Source organism: Calidris pugnax, unplaced genomic scaffold (genome assembly GCF_001431845.1).
Source record: "Calidris pugnax isolate Ruff unplaced genomic scaffold, ASM143184v1 scaffold70, whole genome shotgun sequence".
Lineage (NCBI taxonomy): Eukaryota > Metazoa > Chordata > Aves > Charadriiformes > Scolopacidae > Calidris > Calidris pugnax.
The window spans coordinates 12135650-12154819 of NW_015090862.1; the positions used below are offsets into that span (position 1 = coordinate 12135650).

Consider the following 19170-nt stretch of genomic DNA (forward strand, 5'->3'; position numbering starts at 1 on the left):
ACGTTTCCAGGCTGCAATTCCTAAGCAGTCTTATCCCGAAGCTGCCTGCTGTGAAATCAAAAGCAATAACTAGACTGGGGAAGTCTAGTCCTACAGCCTAGGTTGGACCCGACACGCTCTCCAGTGTCACTGCTGCTTGGCCCTGCTGTGGTCTGGAGGATATCACCTTCAGGGCTACTTGCTGCCTCTTGTTAAGCACAAGGACGCTGCTGCCCATCTGGGTCAGAGCAGAAGATGAGACACATTGATAAGCCCCAGCACCAGACGTACAGAACACCAGAGCCTGATAAAATGCGAGTCATGTGAAGAGTAAAAGACATGTACTGGAGAAAAGGCTTTATTAAGGAGGGACATTGTAACATACCATATTGCTTTGATGCTCCAGGACACTGGGAGGACTCAGAGATCCAGCACAAATACTCAGCTGAACCACACAGGTGGTGGGCCTGACACCTCGGTGAGAGGCCTTTCCTACCTCTCTCTTCCCTGAGCAGCATTTGTCTCTGATGAGGAAGGTCTGAACCCTGCTAGGACAGGCTGAGGGTCAGGAAAGAGAGAGGCAGGGCATAGACCTTGCAGCTGAGCAGCAGCAGGCAGCAGCTATTTTGGATGACAAATTGCCCCAGGCTGGAAAGCAGCAGGATAGATTTGAACAGAGTTGCTGTCAAAATATCAGTGCAGGATCATGGGTCTGCAGGACTGTGATAGCGCAGAGCCTGGCCCTCGGGATGCAAGGCTGACTGTGGCTTCTTCTCTCCCTTTACCTTCTGTCTCTCCTTGTCCATGGCAGCTGCTTGTGCCCGCAGCTGACTCCAGTACTCAGGCAACTGCTCCCCGAGTCCCAGCAGGCTCTGCTGCCTAACAAGGGAAGAAAAGGGTGGTTAAAACAGTCCCCACCATTACCCCAGTGCTCGGACAACCTTAGCCTGGTTCCCCCAAGGGTACCTAGGGCTCATTAGTGAATTCTGGTGTCCGAAAAACCTCAGTGATTCCCTCATGCCACTCAGCACTCGTTTACTGCTCTTGACAGCAGTATTGCTCTTTGCCTGTTAGGCTCTGTGGACACACATCTCACTGCAGTTGTATCTCCTCTGCTCTGGCCTGAGCTCTCTGTACCCAGGGAGCAAGGTATCCCTGGAGGTGATGTCTCCCCAGTTTTTCTGGTATAAGGCAGACAAGAGTCTTCCTCTCCAGCTTTTTGAGAAGGAGGGACAGAACTGGTGGTTGGTAGCAGAGGATGAAACTTTTCTGCGTTTAACTAGTCAGACACCACCACAGGTTTCACTCTGTAAACAAGGAATTAGGGAAGGCTCCCGGGTAACATGTGCTGCAAGGTCATACCTGCACCCACCTTTAACGTTTCAAATTGGAGAATTAAATAATAGTGAAAAGAACAAACAGAGTATCATTGACACGGATCTGGCTCCAGGTTCCCAAAAGAAGTAATTTCAGGGAAATGTCACCCAAAAAGAGATGTCACAATGCCATCTAGTGACAGCAGAAAGTGAATGCATCAGCTAAACTGACTACAACCCCGGCCGGAGGGTGCTGGGGACCTTCTCAAACCAAGAAACTTCCAACACAAATATGCTTAAACATCAAATGAACCTAGGAATGGAGGGGAGGAGGAAGGTACAAAGAGATCCCAGCTCCTCCTGGATATGGGGTCAAAGGGAAGAGGTAAACACTTAAATGGAGATTATATTCCCTGACAAACTTGCACAATCTATGTTGCACAAAAGCACATGAGAAGTAGCAAGCCCTCTCTACCTGCAATGACAAGCCTACCCCAGGCATCCTGACTTACAGCTGATCAGTTGTTTTAGGAAGGACAGAAGGGAGAGGAGAAAGGGTTCTGAGTGGCTGTCAGGAATCCTGCTACCTAAACCTTACCCAGCCATAAACCTGCCACGGTGGACAGATGAACCCAGAAGCTCCAGCATAAGACCTTGCATGGACCTGAGCAATGCTACAGCCTACAATAATGCAGGTGCACTTACCTATCAGGCAGAAGGAGAACCTTACCTATCATGTAAGAACATGTTACATCTCTCAATCCATGGCAGGTTCTGCAAGGATTTGAGAGGCAAATCTGGTTCCTTTGGGAAAGCGTCCTTCAGTGGGCTGCAGTTGAAGTCAAAAATGAAGATGGTGCAGTCTCTGGCTCTGCTCTCTGCCAATACATCTGCCGTCTGCTACTTATCTCCTAGACAGCAATAAGAACAGTGAGTGGGCTATTACATCAGGAGTCATCCAATAAGAACTCTCAAGGATCAGTGCACAGCTGAAAGCCCTCAGTGACCATGAAACTAAGACCACTCCAAGGTGCTACCCACCTTGAAGCAGCAGGCACCAATTCACACTGTCCACTGTGAACACTGGCTGCCAGGGTGATGCTACAGCGTGAGGAGGTGGAGTACAGAAGCAGTAAATAATCTGTGATGCGGCAGTGTTCATCAGGGACACTGTGCCATCCCAGGAGAAGACCAGCACCTGAAACAGCAGGTTGACACTTATAAATGGATGCAAGTGAGGTGTAAAGTATTTCCTGGAAAGGACTTCACATCCCTAAACATGATGCTGGTTTCTTTTGACTGCCCAGTAGTTCATAGGACCCACAGCAGATGAAGAACAGGCTTTGCAGGGAACTTGAACTGGAATTGCTGCAGGGTAGGACTGGGAAGGGGCAGCAGTGCAGGTTAGAACTGAACTCGATCCAGCCTTCTACATGGCTGGCTCTGGAGATCAGCTTTTCACTTTTTTCTCCCCGTGCCTGAAAATTTTCTGAGGCTACCTCAAAGGTGTGGCTGCATTTGTGCTTGCAACTTCTCCTCACCATGGTGCCCTCTCATATGTAACCCTGATGCCTGAACCTTTGTGCCTGGACCCTCTCACCATTGCAGATGGACTTGCCCATGTGCAGAGGGCCTCCAGAGCCTCCCACCTAAGTGGTCATTAGAGGACATGGGCACAAGGGGATGCTGAGTGAGATCAAAGAGAAATTCTTTGGGAGTTACCAGCTACATATGGCCCTGTAACTGGTGCAGGAAACCCCCATGCTAAAAATAGTTGGAGGCCGGGAAAGGACGTGAAGGCAATACCATATCTGATTGCCCTGTTCTTTATCTTCTAAGCATCCAGTTACAGCCATTACTGGAAACGGGATCCTAGGCCAGATGGACCTGTGCTCTCACCCAGTTCTTAAGAGAGCAGCAAGAATACTCACTGCACTGGGGAATGCCAGGACAGGCACCACGGCGCTGACAGCAAGATTTGGATCTTCAGGCCTGTAAAGCAGACTCAGGCTTATGTTACTGTTTAATGTACCCAGCACACACTGAGTGGCTGTGATAATGAGAATGGCGGTTTGTGGCACACAGGCTGGCATAAAGTTCCAGCCAAGATCCCTCCCTGTGGAGACAAAGCCTGGCTCCTCCTGGACAGGAATCCCCAAGTCCCATCCCTGTGCACTCCTGCCTAGGAACTGTATTGGAGGTAAAAATCCCCTGCCTGCCACGGAGGCATGAAACCATAGCCTTCAGAGCAGCAGCTTCCCCAAAGCTGACCCTTCTCAAACCAAGGGGATAAGTGAACACAGAACTGACAGAAAGATGGCAAGAAATGCCTACTCTGACTTCAAGGGGAACTTATTCTGGCAAGGGCAGAAAAGAGAAGACAAAGTGTCCCTGGGTACCTGGCAGTAACCCAGCTAGTTGAACATCAGCCCCGGAGCAGTGCTACAAGCACTTGTATTCTAGTGCATAGAAGAACCCAGAAACACCCCTAATTCTGGCATAACTGTTGGATTTTAGCACTGGAACTGACTTCTAGCAAGACCACACTTACTACTGACACAGGAGCATGGCAGAGCCATCTGGGCAAAAGCAGTAAAAAGTTCTCTGCCCCACAGAAACCTGGGGCTCCCTGCTGGACCTGACCACATAGGTGTAACCACACAGTTGCTTTGGCTGGAGTCTATCAGAGGTCTACCTCACCTGTCTGCCAGGAGCTTGACGCTGGACTTCCCAGCCCCAGGTGCTTTCACCAAATAGAAAGAGCTGTCTGTACATAGCACTAGAAGCTGCACGATGGGACGGGCAGGATTTGCACCAGGGCAAGGTCTCGTCACTGGCAGCTACAGAGCTACGCAGGAAGTGGATACTACGGATGAGACGTTCCTGTAGAATGGCAGTCACACACAGTGGGTATCCTGGGGAAGCAAGGGAAAAAAAAAAAGACAGCAGTTTAGGAAGAAAAAGGAGCTGGCAATTTATCCAAGGAATGCTTAGCTTGGACTCTGGCCTGCTCAGGGACAGCAGCCACCAGAACAGTCCTGATGGCAGAAGAAGATTCTTCTGCCAGGAGAATCCTTGCATCATGGCAGGATGACACTTGCACTGATGGCAGCTGGACTGTGATGCCACAACAGCCTCAAGGATGACATGAGGGTGCAGTGGCAAAGCAGTGACTGTCTTGTAGCCTCAGGGCAACACAGGCATCAGTCCTTGCTGCAGCAGTTCAGAACCGCTGTGGTGCTGTGGGTGGGAGTGGTTCTGTCAGGGCTAAGGCAGTCACACTGCGTTGGCAACTTCTGGCCAAGCATTCCACAAAGAAGTGAGTCCAAACTATTTTCAGATTTGCTTGTAAACTCACTGCCAGTTCCCTGTTCACACCAAGCCACAGCCTCAGACTCTTAAGGAAGGGAGCAATTTATCCACTGAGATCCCAACACACAGTCCCAAAGAGCAAGCTCACCTAGGTGTTTATCCCAAATGGTTATTGCTGCATCTTCACAGGCCAGTGCCAGGTACCTGGAGCAGGAGCTGACAGCTGAGCATGCAATTGGAGCTGCACATGGCCACACAACATCAGGTTTTGGATCAGAATCTAAACAGAAGGACATTAAGAGATAAGAAGGTGCAGAGCATTCTCTCTCATGGTGGGATACCATGGGGTACCAGCTTTCAGTTTCCCAATAAAACACACACCATTCTGGGGTCAACTGCCAAAGTGGCTTCACTCAAAACGCTGCCAGCCTGTGCAACATGGAGCCCTATGATCCAGGCTAAACTACAAGATATGGGGCAGCTCACTTCCTCATTTCTCCTTTCCCTGAATCATGAAGATCTGATTGAATGACTGCCACTGGCCACTGAATACTCCCACTCCCCACAGAGCGCTCTGCTAGAAAAAGCAAGACTTTCTTACCCACTTTCTCCTTGAGTGGACGGTTAAGTAAGCACAAGCAGAGATTGTGGCTTCCATCCCAGTGCACACTGATGCCAGCTGGAACATCTGGTACAGAGAAGGGGACAACAAAAGAGAGAAGGAGGTTGGAGACAAAGAAAGGAAGGAACAACCCAGGACACAAAAATACCATTAGAAAGCGCATATTAGAGTTCTCACAGTTTCCCTGATAGGACTTACAGAAACTGCTCACACAGACCCTAAACCACAACAAACTTTCCCTTTTCTGTTATTTTTATCTTGCTTATGTGGCTCCTCATCTTTTTTTTTTTTTTGTGTGTGTGTGTGTGTTTGGGGGGGTTTTGTGTGTTTTTCCTTTTTTAAACTCTGGAGCAAAGTTTATGTGACTCCATGCCAGTGACTCACTTATAAATCTTAGAGCTGCCATTTTTATCCAGGCTTATGTCCTTGGAGATGGAATTTATATAGTGAACACAAGCCAGAGCCATCAAGCTCTAACCAGAGCTCAATGTCATGCAACAACATGCTCCATAAATTAACAGCTTTTTGCCCATTTGGACTACCTGGCTGAACTTCCACTTCAGGTCCCACCTGTAGGATCCAGCTAGGCAGGAGAAAATGAAAAGTAGCACGTCTGGAAAAAAAAAAAAAAAAGGAATTAAGAAATATATATAAAAGAAAGGCCTTGATACATAGGCAGCACTGCAACAAGACCTGGAATGGCTCAAGCCCCCTGCACTGAAGCCTTGGGATGAAGGAGGCAAAGCTAAGGCAGAGACTTCCATCTACACTTGAAAATTGCCCTGTGTTGAAGTCCAATGGACTGAAATCCTAGTTGGTGCTCCCACTCACCTGGGGATCTCCTCCTTGATCTTTCTTTCACCCTCAGCCTCCAGATACTCCTGATAAGTTCTGCGGAAGATTGCTTCCTGCTGCTCCCACTGCGAGTCCTTGATTAGGTGATTGTACCCCAAGCCAAGCATGCTGCCATCATCCACTTTCTTCAAGGCATCCAAAGGGTTTTTAAAACTACTGCCTGGATTGGGAACACAAAGGGAAAAGACAGAGCCCTGGAGAAGCAGACACCATGAAGTGATCGGAGGCACTTTGACCATCCCTCCTTCAGGGTGGCATTGTCTTGAAGACAGACACACTGCATCTTCCTGGTAGAAGTATTTAAAAACTAAGAATATATTCTGTGGAAATTTCATATCACTGGCCCATTTTTCAGTATTTGAAGGCAAGGACTAGGGCAAATAATCCGAGGACCCAGATCACCTTGTCTTCATGTGACATTCTCTCTGACAGTGTCCCATCTCCCTGCCTAGCCTCATCATTTTCCTATGAATCCAAGGGTATGACACCCACATCAAGATGCACTGAAGTATTTTGTGCTAACAAAGGTGACATGGTCAGGTAAGAATCAACTCCCATTACAGGGTTACATGTAACTACAAAGAAAGGTCAGGAAGAGACCAGGGAACACGCTACTGAAACTTTATGACCTGTTCTGTAGTCAGACAGTGTCCCATCTCCCTGCCTAGCCTCATCATTTTCCTATGAATCCAAGGGTATGACACCCACATCAAGATGCACTGAAGTATTTTGTGCTAACAAAGGTGACATGGTCAGGTAAGAATCAACTCCCATTACAGGGTTACATGTAACTACAAAGAAAGGTCAGGAAGAGACCAGGGAACACGCTACTGAAACTTTATGACCTGTTCTGTAGTCAGTCATAAGGGCTGTGATTCCTTTGTCACCTGAATAAGGCTACAGGTTGCAAATACAGAATCAGTCCTGACCTGTAACAGGTTTGGGTGGCTTCACTTGCAGCAGCAGCACTGGGAGACTCAGCTTTGCATCAGCTTTGTTTGCAGGCACAGGAGACCCCTGCAACAGAAAAATATCAGCCCAAGAACCATGTTGTGCCCTACGCTGCTAAGTTTTCTCTTGTTCATGGGAAACAAACGCTTCCTGAAGCAAGTGTATGCAAAGCTTGGCTGACACTGCCTAGGAGATACTGGTTTTAGACTCATTGCTTTGGCCAAAACACAGAAGCCTGAGGGAGGTCACTACTTTCTCAACAACGTTACAAAGGATGTGCTGCCCAGACACCTCCTGTCTTTGTGCTGTGTATAACCTCCGCTTCTGATTTTAGTAATCTCTCTGATGAGAACCACGTTGTGCCCTATGCTGCTAAGTTTTCTCTTGTTCATGGGAAACAAATGCTTCCTGAAACAAGTGTATGCAAAGCTTGGCTGACACTGCCTAGGAGATACTGGTTTTAGACTCATTGCTTTGGCCAAAACACAGAAGCCTGAGGGAGGTCACTACTTTCTCAACAACGTTACAAAGGATGTGCTGCCCAGACACCTCCTGTCTTTGTGCTGTGTATAACCTCCGCTTCTGATTTTAGTAATCTCTCTGAATTATTCTTGTTGCAGCACAGGCCTGGGTGGGGCATAGCAAAGCTCAGGAAAAAAAAAAAAAAAGAAGCAGTACTAAAGGTTGCAGGGTGCTGCTGAATACAAGAACCAGAATTTACTACAGAGAGCCCAGGACTGGAGGATGTCACAAATGTGCTTGGCTAGGAATGGAAAACTCTACCAGGGCACTAGCACCCGTGTGTGCCCACCACCACCACACCCCCCCCACAACATTGATCTTTGGCTAAATAGAAAAGATCTGGCTCAATAATCAACCATGTCTGAGAAGGAAGAGACAGGAACTTGAGTAGTTTACATGGAATCAGCAAAGAGGGAATGCCTGGGTGTTTGCTTTTAGTTTAGTTAAGGGGGTTGTTTGCCCTGAAGACAGGGCTGAGAAACACCTCCCTCTCAAACGGCCAGGAAAGTCTCTGCTGAAGGAGAAGGGAAGCAGTATGAGGAAGGTATCACAGAGGGTTAGCTGGAGGTGCTGGGCAGAAAGTGCCTGTGTGTTGAGAAGTGAAATCTAGCAGGGTGAAAGCGATGCAGGAGTCACTTAAGCATTGACTCAGCATTTAAAATTCCCTGTAACAGCTCAGGACATCCATTGAGGCAAGTTACAATCTCTGCAGAACCGTCTCCATGCAGTTCCAGACTTTTCTGCCAAAGAACCAGTGGCAGTGATTTGTGCAAACAGAGACCCTGTCCTGTTCAGGAGGGTTCGGCTCCTCTTGTAGGTAGCCTAAAACACAAACCCCTGGTTCAGGACCAGATTCCCAACTGGAGGAATCAGGCCCAATTCCCACTCTTTCACCTTCCCCCAGTAACATTAGGGAGAAGCCCTGTGGCAATACCCTTACACAGGGCCTTCTCAGATGGGGCAATACTGCTGGGAAAGGAGCTGGCAGTTTCAGGGAGGGGCAGCAGGAATGTTAGCCCTGGGACCAAGGGAACCTTGTCAGAAAGCCTGTCTTGGGAGAGCAAACATGTCCCAATAACAAAAAGGCCTTGTGAAATGTGGGATGGGCAGCTGTAGCAGCTGTAGAGACATATACTCCATCCCTCTGGGCTGACAGACTTGTTCAGCCTGTATCATGCTGTCGCTGTCTGCTGGAGCAAGGCTTGGGGAAAGACCTGTAGGCAAAAGGGTATAAGAAAAAAAAACAGCACAGTGGGAGATAGAACTGTTTTGTACCACAGATGACCAGCTTGGCCTCCTCTCCGTGCAAACTTCTGCATCTCCTGCGTTCTTTTCCATCTCCTTCAGCCAGGAATCCTTAGGCAATCGGTAGATCTCCAGCCAAGCTTTTGTGTTGTCTGCATTGGGAAACCACGTTGAGCAATTAGAAATGAGGAGAAAAGGTCTTTCAAGCAAGCAGCCTCTGTTATCTTATATCCTTAAAACAAGATTTGGATATATTTTTTTAATATAAAATCCATGTGAACTCCATGCAGCCCACCTCTCCTCCCTCTTAAGGCTTGACATGCTTGGCTGAGACTGACATCCCAGCCTTCAGCTCAAGTCCTCGATGTCCCACATCCACCAAAGACATTCCATGAAGAGACTCAGTCAAAGAATTTGACCTGTAGCCCCTGAGGTAAAGTAGAAAGTGAGTTGTGGTCACACTGTTTTTCTGCAGATGCTACATATCTCATTCTCAGCATATGTCCAGGCAGATTTCATCAAACACAGGTCCAGAAAACCTGCCAGCAGCAAACATGTTGAGCAAGACAGCTGCCATAAAACAGAAGAACATTTCAGCAAGGACTTTGCTGTACTGTTTTGAGACTGTGTCTATGCTGTCTGGCTTATGTCTGCAGAGAAAATTCTTCAGGTCTGCATCTTTCCAGTGTAAAAATGAGCCACAGCAAAGGAGAGGAAGAACTGAGTTGGTACTTCGGGAGAGGAGAGGAAAACCTGCTTTCACTGAGCCTCCTGGGAGCTGGGAACTGCACTGACCAGTTCCAGACAGCTCACTTTTGGGATCAGCACTCATCAACACCAGGCCTTTTGGAGAGGACAGGGAGTGGCAGGAGCAACTCTCTAAACTGGAGGAGGTACTAGGAGGGTTAGGAACAGGATCACTGGGAATCCGGAACACGTGGAGCATTTTAAAAGCATTGCTGCTGGCCTTTCTGCTAGAACTCAACCGCCGTCGCCCAACACACCATGTTCCTGCACTTGCCTTGCAGCAGGACTCCTGCGTAATCACCTCCCGGGGAGAGCACCACCTCCACACTCATAGTGTGCTTGCTGATATCCTCCTGCCAAACAGAAACGGGCTGGCATCAAAGCAAGATCACAGATTCGGAGAGCTCCATGGACTTACACAGTTCTCAACAGGGTGAAGGCCAGACAGACTCTTGGAAGAACAGGAATAAATATTGGGCAGCACTCTTGGAGTGCTGCTGCCCATGACAGAAATTCCTGAGGGCAATTAGTACTCCTCATGATTGATTGCTTACCAGCCTGTGCCCAGCGTCTATGGAATTAACTCAGTACTTACTGTTTCATTTAGGATTTTAATGACTAGGAAGCTTTCCTTGTGAAAGCAGAAGAGCCAGACGAGCCCTGGAATAGAAATACAAAAGTAACAGGAGAAGAAAAGCAAACAGATGGTAGCTATGCTCTCAGGAGATGGCTGTTACAACATGTTCAGGACGGTGAACGGGACTACAGCTTTTCCTGGGCTCTAGAAAGAATATCCCACTGCTTCCAGCACTAAACTTTTGCTGGCTTCCTTATGCCAGCACCAGCAAACACTCAATTGTACAAGCAGATGGATAGGCCAGTTTGAAAAGTATCTCCACCAGAATTTGTAGGTTTCAGATGAATCAACAAAAAAATCTATTTACCACAGGGCTATGCAATTAAAGGTGCTGAGACAAAGCACGGGCAGGAGGTCATACCTAGCAATAGTTCTTTCTGCCCGGTCCAAGGTGTTCCTAAAATTTACTGCACTTCACTCTCGGCTCTGCACCTGCCTCTGCTGCTCCAGAGAGGACACCAAACCCACACCCTCAACTAATCACAGGGCCCTAGGGCCACTCTGCCACCCTGCAAGCTGTTATCTAACGCCCTCTTTGCAGGGCTTTCTAGGAAACCTGTCAACCATTCTAAGGTTCCTCCTGATGTAGCACTCTTCCATAGTGCAGCTCCAGAGCACAGCCATCCCCAGCTGAGTCAAAGAAATCCGTGTCACACTAACCCATTTCATCCACAGCAAGCAGGACGTGGCAGTTGTTCCCCAAATCCGAAGCATGGATGGTACAAATCTCCGTCTCAACTGCATCCCAAACACAGACTTTCTTACAGTCAGACACCTTGAAGGCAGCCAGACCCACAGACAGACCAACAAAGATGTATTTTCCAGACACCACAAGGCAATTGGCTCTTCCAGTTACCTACCAAGAAAGGGAAAAGATGAGTGTACCCAACTGCTTCCCCAGTGGAGGATACACCAGCCAAACTGGTGATATACTCCTAGCCTGTCACCAGAGAAAACGCTGACTTTTACAAAGGAAAAATTTTTACATGAGCTTTCATCAAACAAGAGAGGGAGGGGCTCTCATGTCTGTCACAGAGATTGTTCTGCCTTGGGAATGAAAAATTTGCTCCCACCTTCCCCTTCTGATAGACAGAAGGGGCTTTCAAGGCCAAGAACTGAGTCGCACTCAGCCCTGCTAATGCCGAGCTGCGAGGGGATGCTGAGCTCCTCCGGGCAACTGCAGAACACCAGCAGGCACCTGTGATTCCTCCTGGATACTTCCATGTAACGAACACCTCTGCCCTTCTGCTGACAACACTCCCATTTCGGTACTCACTGTAACACAGAGCTGAGTTTGCCCATTTATATGCTACTGACTAATTACCTTCTTCTTGACAAACAAGGGTGGAGCCAGCCTGAGAAGCAGAAGGTGAATTTAGGGCTGTTTAATATCTGCTTCTCTCTTTTCAGAGAGGTGTGATAGATGGGTGGGAAGCAGAACCTGTCAGACAAGCTTAGGAGCTGCAACCTTTCTGAAGCGAATCGGTGAGATGGTGGTGGAGTCTGAGGAAGGTGATGAACAGAAGAATGTAAAATCTACTGAATGGATATTGTCTAGAAAAACTGCTACGGTGATTAACACTCTCTCTGCTGTGAGGAGCTCTGTACCTGGAATTCAGCTGAAGGGAATAATTTTGTGGGCTGGATCTTGAGTTTTTGTGCTTCTCGGAGCATCTCCCTTCTTTCAATGATTTCCATAGCGTTGTCAAAAACCGCCATCACCAGCTTGTTGGCCATCCTGAAGGGCTGAGGCAAAGCATCACGCTTTCAATCAGGATCCTGCAGGAAGAAATCTTCCTCGTCATCCTCGGGCCAGTCCTTTTCAGATGGCGGAGGAATCTCCAGGGGATGCTTCCGGAGATACGCAGCCATGGTTCTGCCCTCCCAGGTGCAAAACCCACCACAGATGCAGGAATCACAGCAGATGCAGAAGAACGAAGAATCGTGTGATATCTACTTTCATGAGGTAACGGTGGGGGGGAAAGAAAAAGATGATTAATGATCTCTAAGAGGGAAGGGGGGTTCTTTTCAGTACGGATAGCCAGAGCAGCCCTGTTATACACAGCCCAAGGGTTTTGTCCTGCCCTGGCAATATCAGCCACACAGAAAGAGGGGGTTCTACAGAAAAAGGGAGCGTTAAAGCTTTGCCACGAGTATAAGAATGATGACAAAGTGTTCAAAAAATACTATCTTGTTCTTCATTAAAAGGCTCATCCGGCCTGGGTGGAATCCCAACGATTAATGTGGAAAGTGGGTGATTTCACTGGAAGTTACCAACTTCGTTGAGCCATAATGAGCTCCCCCCGCCCTGCGCCGGGGCCGGGCCCACCTCCGCCGCCACTGTCACCCCGCACAGCGGCCTAACCTGGGAGCGGGAGCCGGGTACCGGGAGCCGAGGGGCCGGGCCGGGCGGCTCTCGACTCACCGAGCCGCTGTCGGCGGTTACCAGGGCCGCCGCCGCCGGGGGGGAGCTTTTAGCGGGGACCCCCGCCCCGCGGCTGCCGGTCGCCAGGGCAACGGCGCGTCGCGGGGGCGGCCCGGCCGGGAACGCGTCCCGGAGCGGAAGGTTCCGGGGGCGGGGCGGGGCCCGGGTTGGAGCGGGGCGGAGCGGCCGCGGCCCCCGCTCACCTCCCGCGGCTGCTGCCGGTCCCACCGCCGCCGCCATGGAGGGCTTCGTGGACTTCACCAACCGCAGCCAGGGCCGCGACCAGCTGTTCCGGTGAGTGCGGGGGGCCGAGCGGCCGCCCCTCCGTGCCAGCGCTTGGGGGGGACCCCCCCCACTGGGCCCAGCCGCCCCTCTGGGTGATGGGGCCCGGTGTGGTGCCCCCCGCCTCAGGCGGGAGAGCTGCTCGGTGCCCCCCGGGGCGAGCTCCGGCCCCGCTCCCGCCGTGCTGGTCTCGCCGCTGGGCCCCTCCGCAGCCTCCCCCACCTGCGCTGGTGGCCCCTTGCCCCGGCTATAACTCGCCCTGGCACCGCCGGGGTGACCTTCAGCTGGGGGGCTGAACCCTGCCCTGCTGGTCCTGCCGATTGTCCTTGTTTCACCTGTGTACCCTTTTCCTCGTATATTTTTTTTTCCATTCCAGAGCCACTCAGTACACATGCATGTTGCTTAGCTATTTAATAGAGCGTAAGGCTGATAAAGAGAAGCTGGTAATGAAACTCAAGCAGTTGGAATCTAGCATGAGCTCTGGCCGGAAAAGTAAGTACCTGGTGTGTAGAGGGATAAGTCCTTCTTCACTTGCTCTTTCCAGCAAAACAGCTCCTGGCCTTGTGTTTTCTGTAGTTAACTTACCTTGAGCCACAAAACCTCTTTTTGTGTATCCACAAAACTGTCAACAGACCTTATCCCCGCCTTGGCTTGCCAAGGTAAGGCCAAGTACTTTCTCAGTACATTTAGTACTTTCTCAGCCTCCTCTCCGATCAGGCGATCTGAATTATCACTGGGAGGACTGGAGAAGTAAGTTAACAGCCAGCTGTTGCTGCAGAGATCAAGTTGTCACCTCTGGTCAGGGACAGGCCACAGAGTTAGGATGCGAGGCTGGCTTACTGCATGCTCCTTTTTCCTTCCAGCTAACGGGTTGAGGTGGCCTAACATTAAAGATCACCATCCCGATAAAATCACCCCTGAAGGACCATCTTTCAGTATGGCTTTTTCTATCCTACTTCGCATATTAATTTCCTTCAGCGTTTATACTCCACTAAAGCATATACTCTTCTATTCTTTTCTCATAGTCTAACTGTTTGTATCACTTCATTCTTTGTCACATTTGCATCCATTATGGCTACGCTGTTGCTGTGGTTGTGTTGCTTGCTCTCGGGTTGATCTTAAACCTACTTATCAATTGCTCAATCCTGGAACAACTTCAATGTATGAGGCAAATATTCTAATTTAATGTGTTTCCATGGACTTGTTTTATTATTCCAGTTAGCTCCAGAGTAGGGTAATTTCCAGCAAAGAGGCCAACCGGTTTATCAGCATAGCCATAATCCTCTTGCTTCTGCCAAACAAATCACTAATAGACATCAGGCCTAACTTCAGGACTCGTGCAGTCCCACCAAGCTTGGGTGCTGCCAACATCTATCGCTGTGGCAGAGCAGCAGGTTATGAAAAGTATTCTGCGTTATATTGTATTAACATTCATGGGGCAAAACTTAAAATTGTGCAGCGGATGAAATCAGGCTTGCTGTATATTATAGCAAGAAATGGGTTATACTGTTCCTGTTCACAGGGAACTACTTGTACTTCTGACAAAGTCATGGCAGAGGAGGGACTTGGGTCTCAGTGTGCTCAGCACGTGAATCACCAGCTTTCACAGAGCTCAGGAAGGTTGTGGGTGATAGTTGCAGGGGGGTTAGTGCAGTAACATCTGTCCACAGAGTCAGGTGAAATCAGTGCAGTGTACAGCTGAAATTGGAGGCTCTGTTTGTGTCACGTTTTTGCCGACACGGACTCGTTCAGAGCAGTTGGTGATATTGGTCCAGAGGGCACCCAGGCACAAGAACAGAGTGGCAGGAGAAGGCTGCAAGTCCTGGCTATTCATAAAATCTGCATGTTAAGTCCTGGGCTGGTGCAGGACAGAGCTGAGATGTTACACCCCTTTCCTTGCTAGTGATAGATTCTCATGCCATGAGAAGAAAATGCTTAATGATAGAAATGCCCAAAGCCCACTAAGTTTTTAAAAAGTGCACGAGGACAGTGACGTGCTGAGTTGTCCTGCCCAGGGCTGTCTCTGCAGGAAAGGCCAGGCTGTGCTAACCTTTGTGGGGTTTCTTGCAGTGTTCCGACTGGGCAACATGGTGCATGCCTTGGTAGCAGCCAGAAGAACCACGCAGCTGCCAGATGTGGTTCCTCGCTTCTGCCTCACAGCCTCCAACCTGACCCGTGCCCTCTACTTCGTCTGCGACGCGGTCCTGTGGCTGAAGAGCGTTGGGCTCCAACCTGACATCGACAAGCCAAAGTGGAGGAATTGGGCTACCAAGTGTTACTACTTTTCACTCCTGATGAATCTAGCCAGGGACTGGTATGAGATCTCCTGGAGGGTGGAACAAGCTGTACAGGAAGAAAAGACGAAGGAGAATTCCTTCTGGGACAAACACAGTGAGGAACTAAACTGTGTGAAATGTGATAGTTTGCAGGGTTTTTTCCTCCTACTGTTTCAGATACTGAAAAGCCACCCTCCTTTGCTGCTGGACTTGGTGAAGAATCTCTGTGATCTCTCAGGGCCTTTGGATACTCTAGGGATCTACAAGACCAATCCAGGAGTGATTGGTTTCTGTGGTGTCCTCTCTTCCCTGGTGGGGATCCTCACATTAGCAAGCCCACATCTGAAGCTGAAGCAGTGACATAAAAGGAGCTGCCTGGTATGCAGCGAGCCAACAGCTTTGATCCTGATAGGTTTTTATCCTTCGTATGGCACTTTTTAAATGAACATGTCTCACAGTAACCTCAAGATTAATTTTGCCCTCTGATTAAGTGAATTCTACCCTTTTTCCTTTCCCTGTGTCTTTGCAGATGAGTTTGGTGCCATGAGACACTACCTGATGGAGTGGAGATGGGAGAAGGCAGAGTAATATTTCACAAACAGAAACGGGGCTTGGAACATGGCTGCTAGATAAGGAAATATTGATGTTCCAGTATTGTAATACAGGGTTGTGAAATAGCTGCGTAGACAACTGTAATAAGTGTATGACTCATAGCTAATTGTGTTTACACTGGAAAGCTGAAATTCACCAATCAAGGGTTCCTACAGTTGGATTTTCTATAGTGGGCTCAGGCAAGTTAGGGGCTGTGGTTAAAACGGCCTGAAATCAAGTAAGAGTGTTCTGATGGGTTTGGACTGATGGGTCCTCTTATCTGGAGGTAGTGGTTTGAATGCCATGTGATGGGAACTGAGGAGTGGTGTGATCTGACCTTCTGATGATCTCTCTAACGTGCGCAGGTGCTGCTGGATCTGAAGTCTAGCGAGTCCCAACTTGTGTCCCAGGAAATCAGCACTTTCTTCCCCTTTGATAATGTGAGCCAAGGACTGTTGACCACTGACTCTTGACTTCTCCAGCAGGCCACAGCTGAGAGTTTTGGTGAAGGACAGCGAGTGGGAGAAGCTTGTCTGGGTGCTGATGACGCTGTGATTTGTAGGAAACCAGGTTTCCAAAGCTGTGAACCTGGAACCACTCACAAGCACTGAATTTCCCATTACACATGCACCTTAACTCCCAAACCCCTGTGATTGCAAGTGCAACGATTTGCCATTAATCATATTGTGATAAGGAGCTTGTTTTGCTCTTCTGATTTTTTGTGAAAAATTCCAGTGTAATGAGGAGCTTTGGAACCTGCAGTTAAGGAGAGAAGCCTGGCTCAGAGCTCGTTGAGTCAGAAAAACTGCAAGGGTGTGTTTCCAGTTGTGTAAGCTCCTGGAGGGAAGGGAATGGAGTTGGTCGTGATAATATCAGAATCCCCTGTGAGAAGAAAAGCTTATTACTGGATTTGGGCATTCATGGTTTACATTTTCCTGTCTCGCCCTCCCTATCCTTCCCTCTCATGACCACACAGATTTTTGTGTGTTCCCTCGCTGGTTGAATGGGTTCTACCATTTGAAAATGCCTTACGTTTGCCCTGCAACTGCGTTGTTGTTGATCACTTACCTCGCTGGGAATGGTTGCCCAGCAGTGTGAAAGGAGAAGTGCTGTGTCCAGCTGTCTAACAGTGACATGGCACGCAGTCTTTGTTGCTCCTGACTTCGCAGAGCACCAGTTCTGACACCGTCTGAGAAAAAATTGCACACTATATAAGGAGATAAAATTATCATTTTTCTTCATCGGAGTTAGGCCTGTGTGTTCTGCGACTTTCTGGTGCAAGGACTCTGTTTAATGTGTCAGGAAATGTGAACAGAGACTACTCTAACCTGGACCAAGGTACTCTCTTATTATTTCTGATGCTATTTGAAAAAAGAAATTAAAAGGTGCTGGTCTCTTTTATTAAAAGGCTGTTGGAATTGAGTAGGCGTTAAGGCAGTGCCCCATTTACCTGAAGTCATTGTGGTTGGGCTTGGAATTACTTCCAGTTTGAATGTGAAGTGTTAGCCTGCCAATGAGGTGTTTGAAAAAAAAAAAAAAAGAGGTTGCTGGGGAGGGCAATTAAGCGTGTTTGTAGACCAAATGTGGCCTGCAGGGGCTCTGCTTTTTAATATGGAAATAAATACCATTAAAAGTAGAGCATACTGGCAGTTCAGACCATAATGGAGCATTACATGGGGATTGTGTTGTCTTCAAGGGCTTCCTTTCCTTTTTAACAGTGGAATTTTTTTGTTTCTTTACTCCTTTGAGCTCCTGGCAGTGAGGAGCCCATCCCTCCCTTGGCCAGGTTGGGTCATTGTCCCTTGTGTGTAGCAACCCCTGTAAGGACAGAAGAGGAGTCTCGATGATCTGGCAGCGGAGGTTTGGCCACCTCTTGTCTACAGAATTTCATCTTCTTGCAAAAAAAAATGTGTTTTGAAATCCTTTTGGGGAGCTCTTGGATACAAAATACTTCTTCCACTGGTTTGCAAACTGATTTCTCTCTTTTGCTGGTAGCTCGTAGGCGAAGGGGAGTGGATTAACGCGGTGATGTGGCCCTTGGGGAGCTGCACCTCCCTGCTGAGGGAGAGGTGGTTTTTTTTGCCTTGTGCCAGGCAAACGCTGTGCAAAGCCACGGGCCAGGCTTTGATGTTCCTCCTGTAGGGGCTGCCTTGGATTAGCAAGTACAGGCTTAGCCTGGGAGATGGGGCAGTGAATTTTCAGCCTGCGACAGCCTTACTTGCCCCATTCTACATGGCGTGGGTTGGCGCATGCAGGAATAACTCTTTACTGGTTGTTAAGCACTAATACTTGCCTTCTGCTCCCCAGCTGGAGGCTAGAATTTTAATGTACCTTAATGTAATGTGACTGAAGCCATAGGATCACAGTCAAATGGAGAAAAACCTTTTAGTGCCTTTTTTTTTGTATCTGTTTCTACTACAGCAGTTGGAATAAGGACAGCTGTTTGAACACGAGCAATAAAGTGAGATGAGCGTGACTCCGTGTCTGTGTGTGTGACTTAGATGGTGGTGTAAAGAGATGCTGAAGGAAGAATCCTCCCTCCCATCTCTGAATTTTATGAATTGGCGTGATATTCCAAGAAATGTTGAGCCATTTGGGATTCCCAGGTGAACAGCAGGAACAATTAAAGGTCGGAAAACCAACATCTCCAGGGAACGACCTAATAAACTGGTTCTGTAGAGGAAAGGTGACTGGGGGAAGGTGTGAGAAGTCTTCCAAGTGTCTAAAGGTCAACTGCCAAGAGGAAGGCAATAAACTGGTCTCTAAATCCATCCAGGAGGTAATACCTTTATATTGCAGCAAGGGAGAATAAAGTCACACAGGTAACTTAAACTGTAAGTAAAATAAAAGACTAAATGGCTTGCCCAGGAAAGCAGCCCTTAAAAAGAGACTGGACAGATGTCTGCCAGCAGTGGTTTAGGGTGTGCTGATCCTGCCACAGGGCATGGAATTAATTAATTACCTCTCCAGCCCCCTCCCAGACTGGTCTTTGGACATCGGGCTCATCCCCTCACCGTGGTATATCCGTGGCTATGGGTCAGACTGCGGAGATAAGAGTGTAAAACTCCACTTTCCTGCAGCCGGGGGATCGGGTGAGCTCTGAACGGTGCCTGCAGAGCACAGACAGCATTTCTCGGGTGGGGGGAGGCAGTGGGGGGAGGCGGGGGTACCTTTGCACTGCAGAGCCCGGGGCTGGCACAGCCTTTGCCCTGGAGGGAGGAAGGGGAGGAGACGAGCGGAGGCGTTATTCGGGCAAAGGCTGTGCCGCCTTGTTGATCCCAGCTCCAGCCAAGGCAGGGAGAAGGGTTGGCATGTTCCCTGCACTGGAAAATGTCTCGGTGCCAAGAGAGGGGAGTTTTGAGCAGGCTGCTGCCCTTTGTCCCGCTGTCTGGAGAGCAGTGATTCACCCC

The 19170-nt window shown here is 48.8% G+C and overlaps 2 protein-coding genes across 3 annotated transcripts; one reads left to right on the top strand and one right to left on the bottom strand.

Moving 5' to 3' along the window:
* Nucleotides 1–451: 451 nt before the first annotated feature.
* Nucleotides 452–12058, bottom strand: WDR93 (WD repeat domain 93). Its single transcript, XM_014944788.1, is given in 16 exon segments — nucleotides 452–858; nucleotides 2026–2206; nucleotides 2337–2493; nucleotides 3227–3287; nucleotides 3996–4118; nucleotides 4120–4210; nucleotides 4756–4887; nucleotides 5209–5295; nucleotides 5772–5842; nucleotides 6061–6244; nucleotides 7014–7101; nucleotides 8833–8954; nucleotides 9824–9902; nucleotides 10145–10209; nucleotides 10847–11042; nucleotides 11795–12058. Coding segments are annotated over 16 exon segments (2076 nt in total). The 3' UTR covers nucleotides 452–683.
* A 752-nt stretch (nucleotides 12059–12810) lies between these two features.
* PEX11A (peroxisomal biogenesis factor 11 alpha) lies at nucleotides 12811–18236 on the top strand. 2 transcript variants are annotated; one of them, XM_014944791.1, is made up of 4 exons: nucleotides 12811–12905; nucleotides 13270–13385; nucleotides 14964–15547; nucleotides 15699–18236. In XM_014944791.1, the coding sequence occupies exons 1-3, from the start codon at nucleotides 12850–12852 to the stop codon at nucleotides 15527–15529; spliced, it is 738 nt and encodes a 245-aa protein (XP_014800277.1). In that variant the 5' UTR covers nucleotides 12811–12849; the 3' UTR covers nucleotides 15530–15547; nucleotides 15699–18236. The 2 variants fall into 2 exon arrangements, with proteins under 2 accessions (XP_014800277.1, XP_014800276.1); XM_014944790.1 differs by having other exon boundaries at nucleotides 14964–18236.
* The last annotated feature ends 934 nt before the right edge of the window (nucleotides 18237–19170 follow it).

What these genes read in the sequence shown, in the direction of transcription:
- PEX11A (XM_014944790.1), top strand. Translation starts at nt 12,850, where the DNA reads ATGGAGGGCTTCGTGGACTTCACCAACCGCAGCCAGGGCCGCGACCAG. An exon ending in GGCCGCGACCAGCTGTTCCG is followed by an intron (nt 12,906 to 13,269) that starts GTGAGTGCGGGG and finishes TTTCCATTCCAG; the next exon opens with AGCCACTCAGTACACATGCA. An exon ending in CATGAGCTCTGGCCGGAAAA is followed by an intron (nt 13,386 to 14,963) that starts GTAAGTACCTGG and finishes GGTTTCTTGCAG; the next exon opens with TGTTCCGACTGGGCAACATG.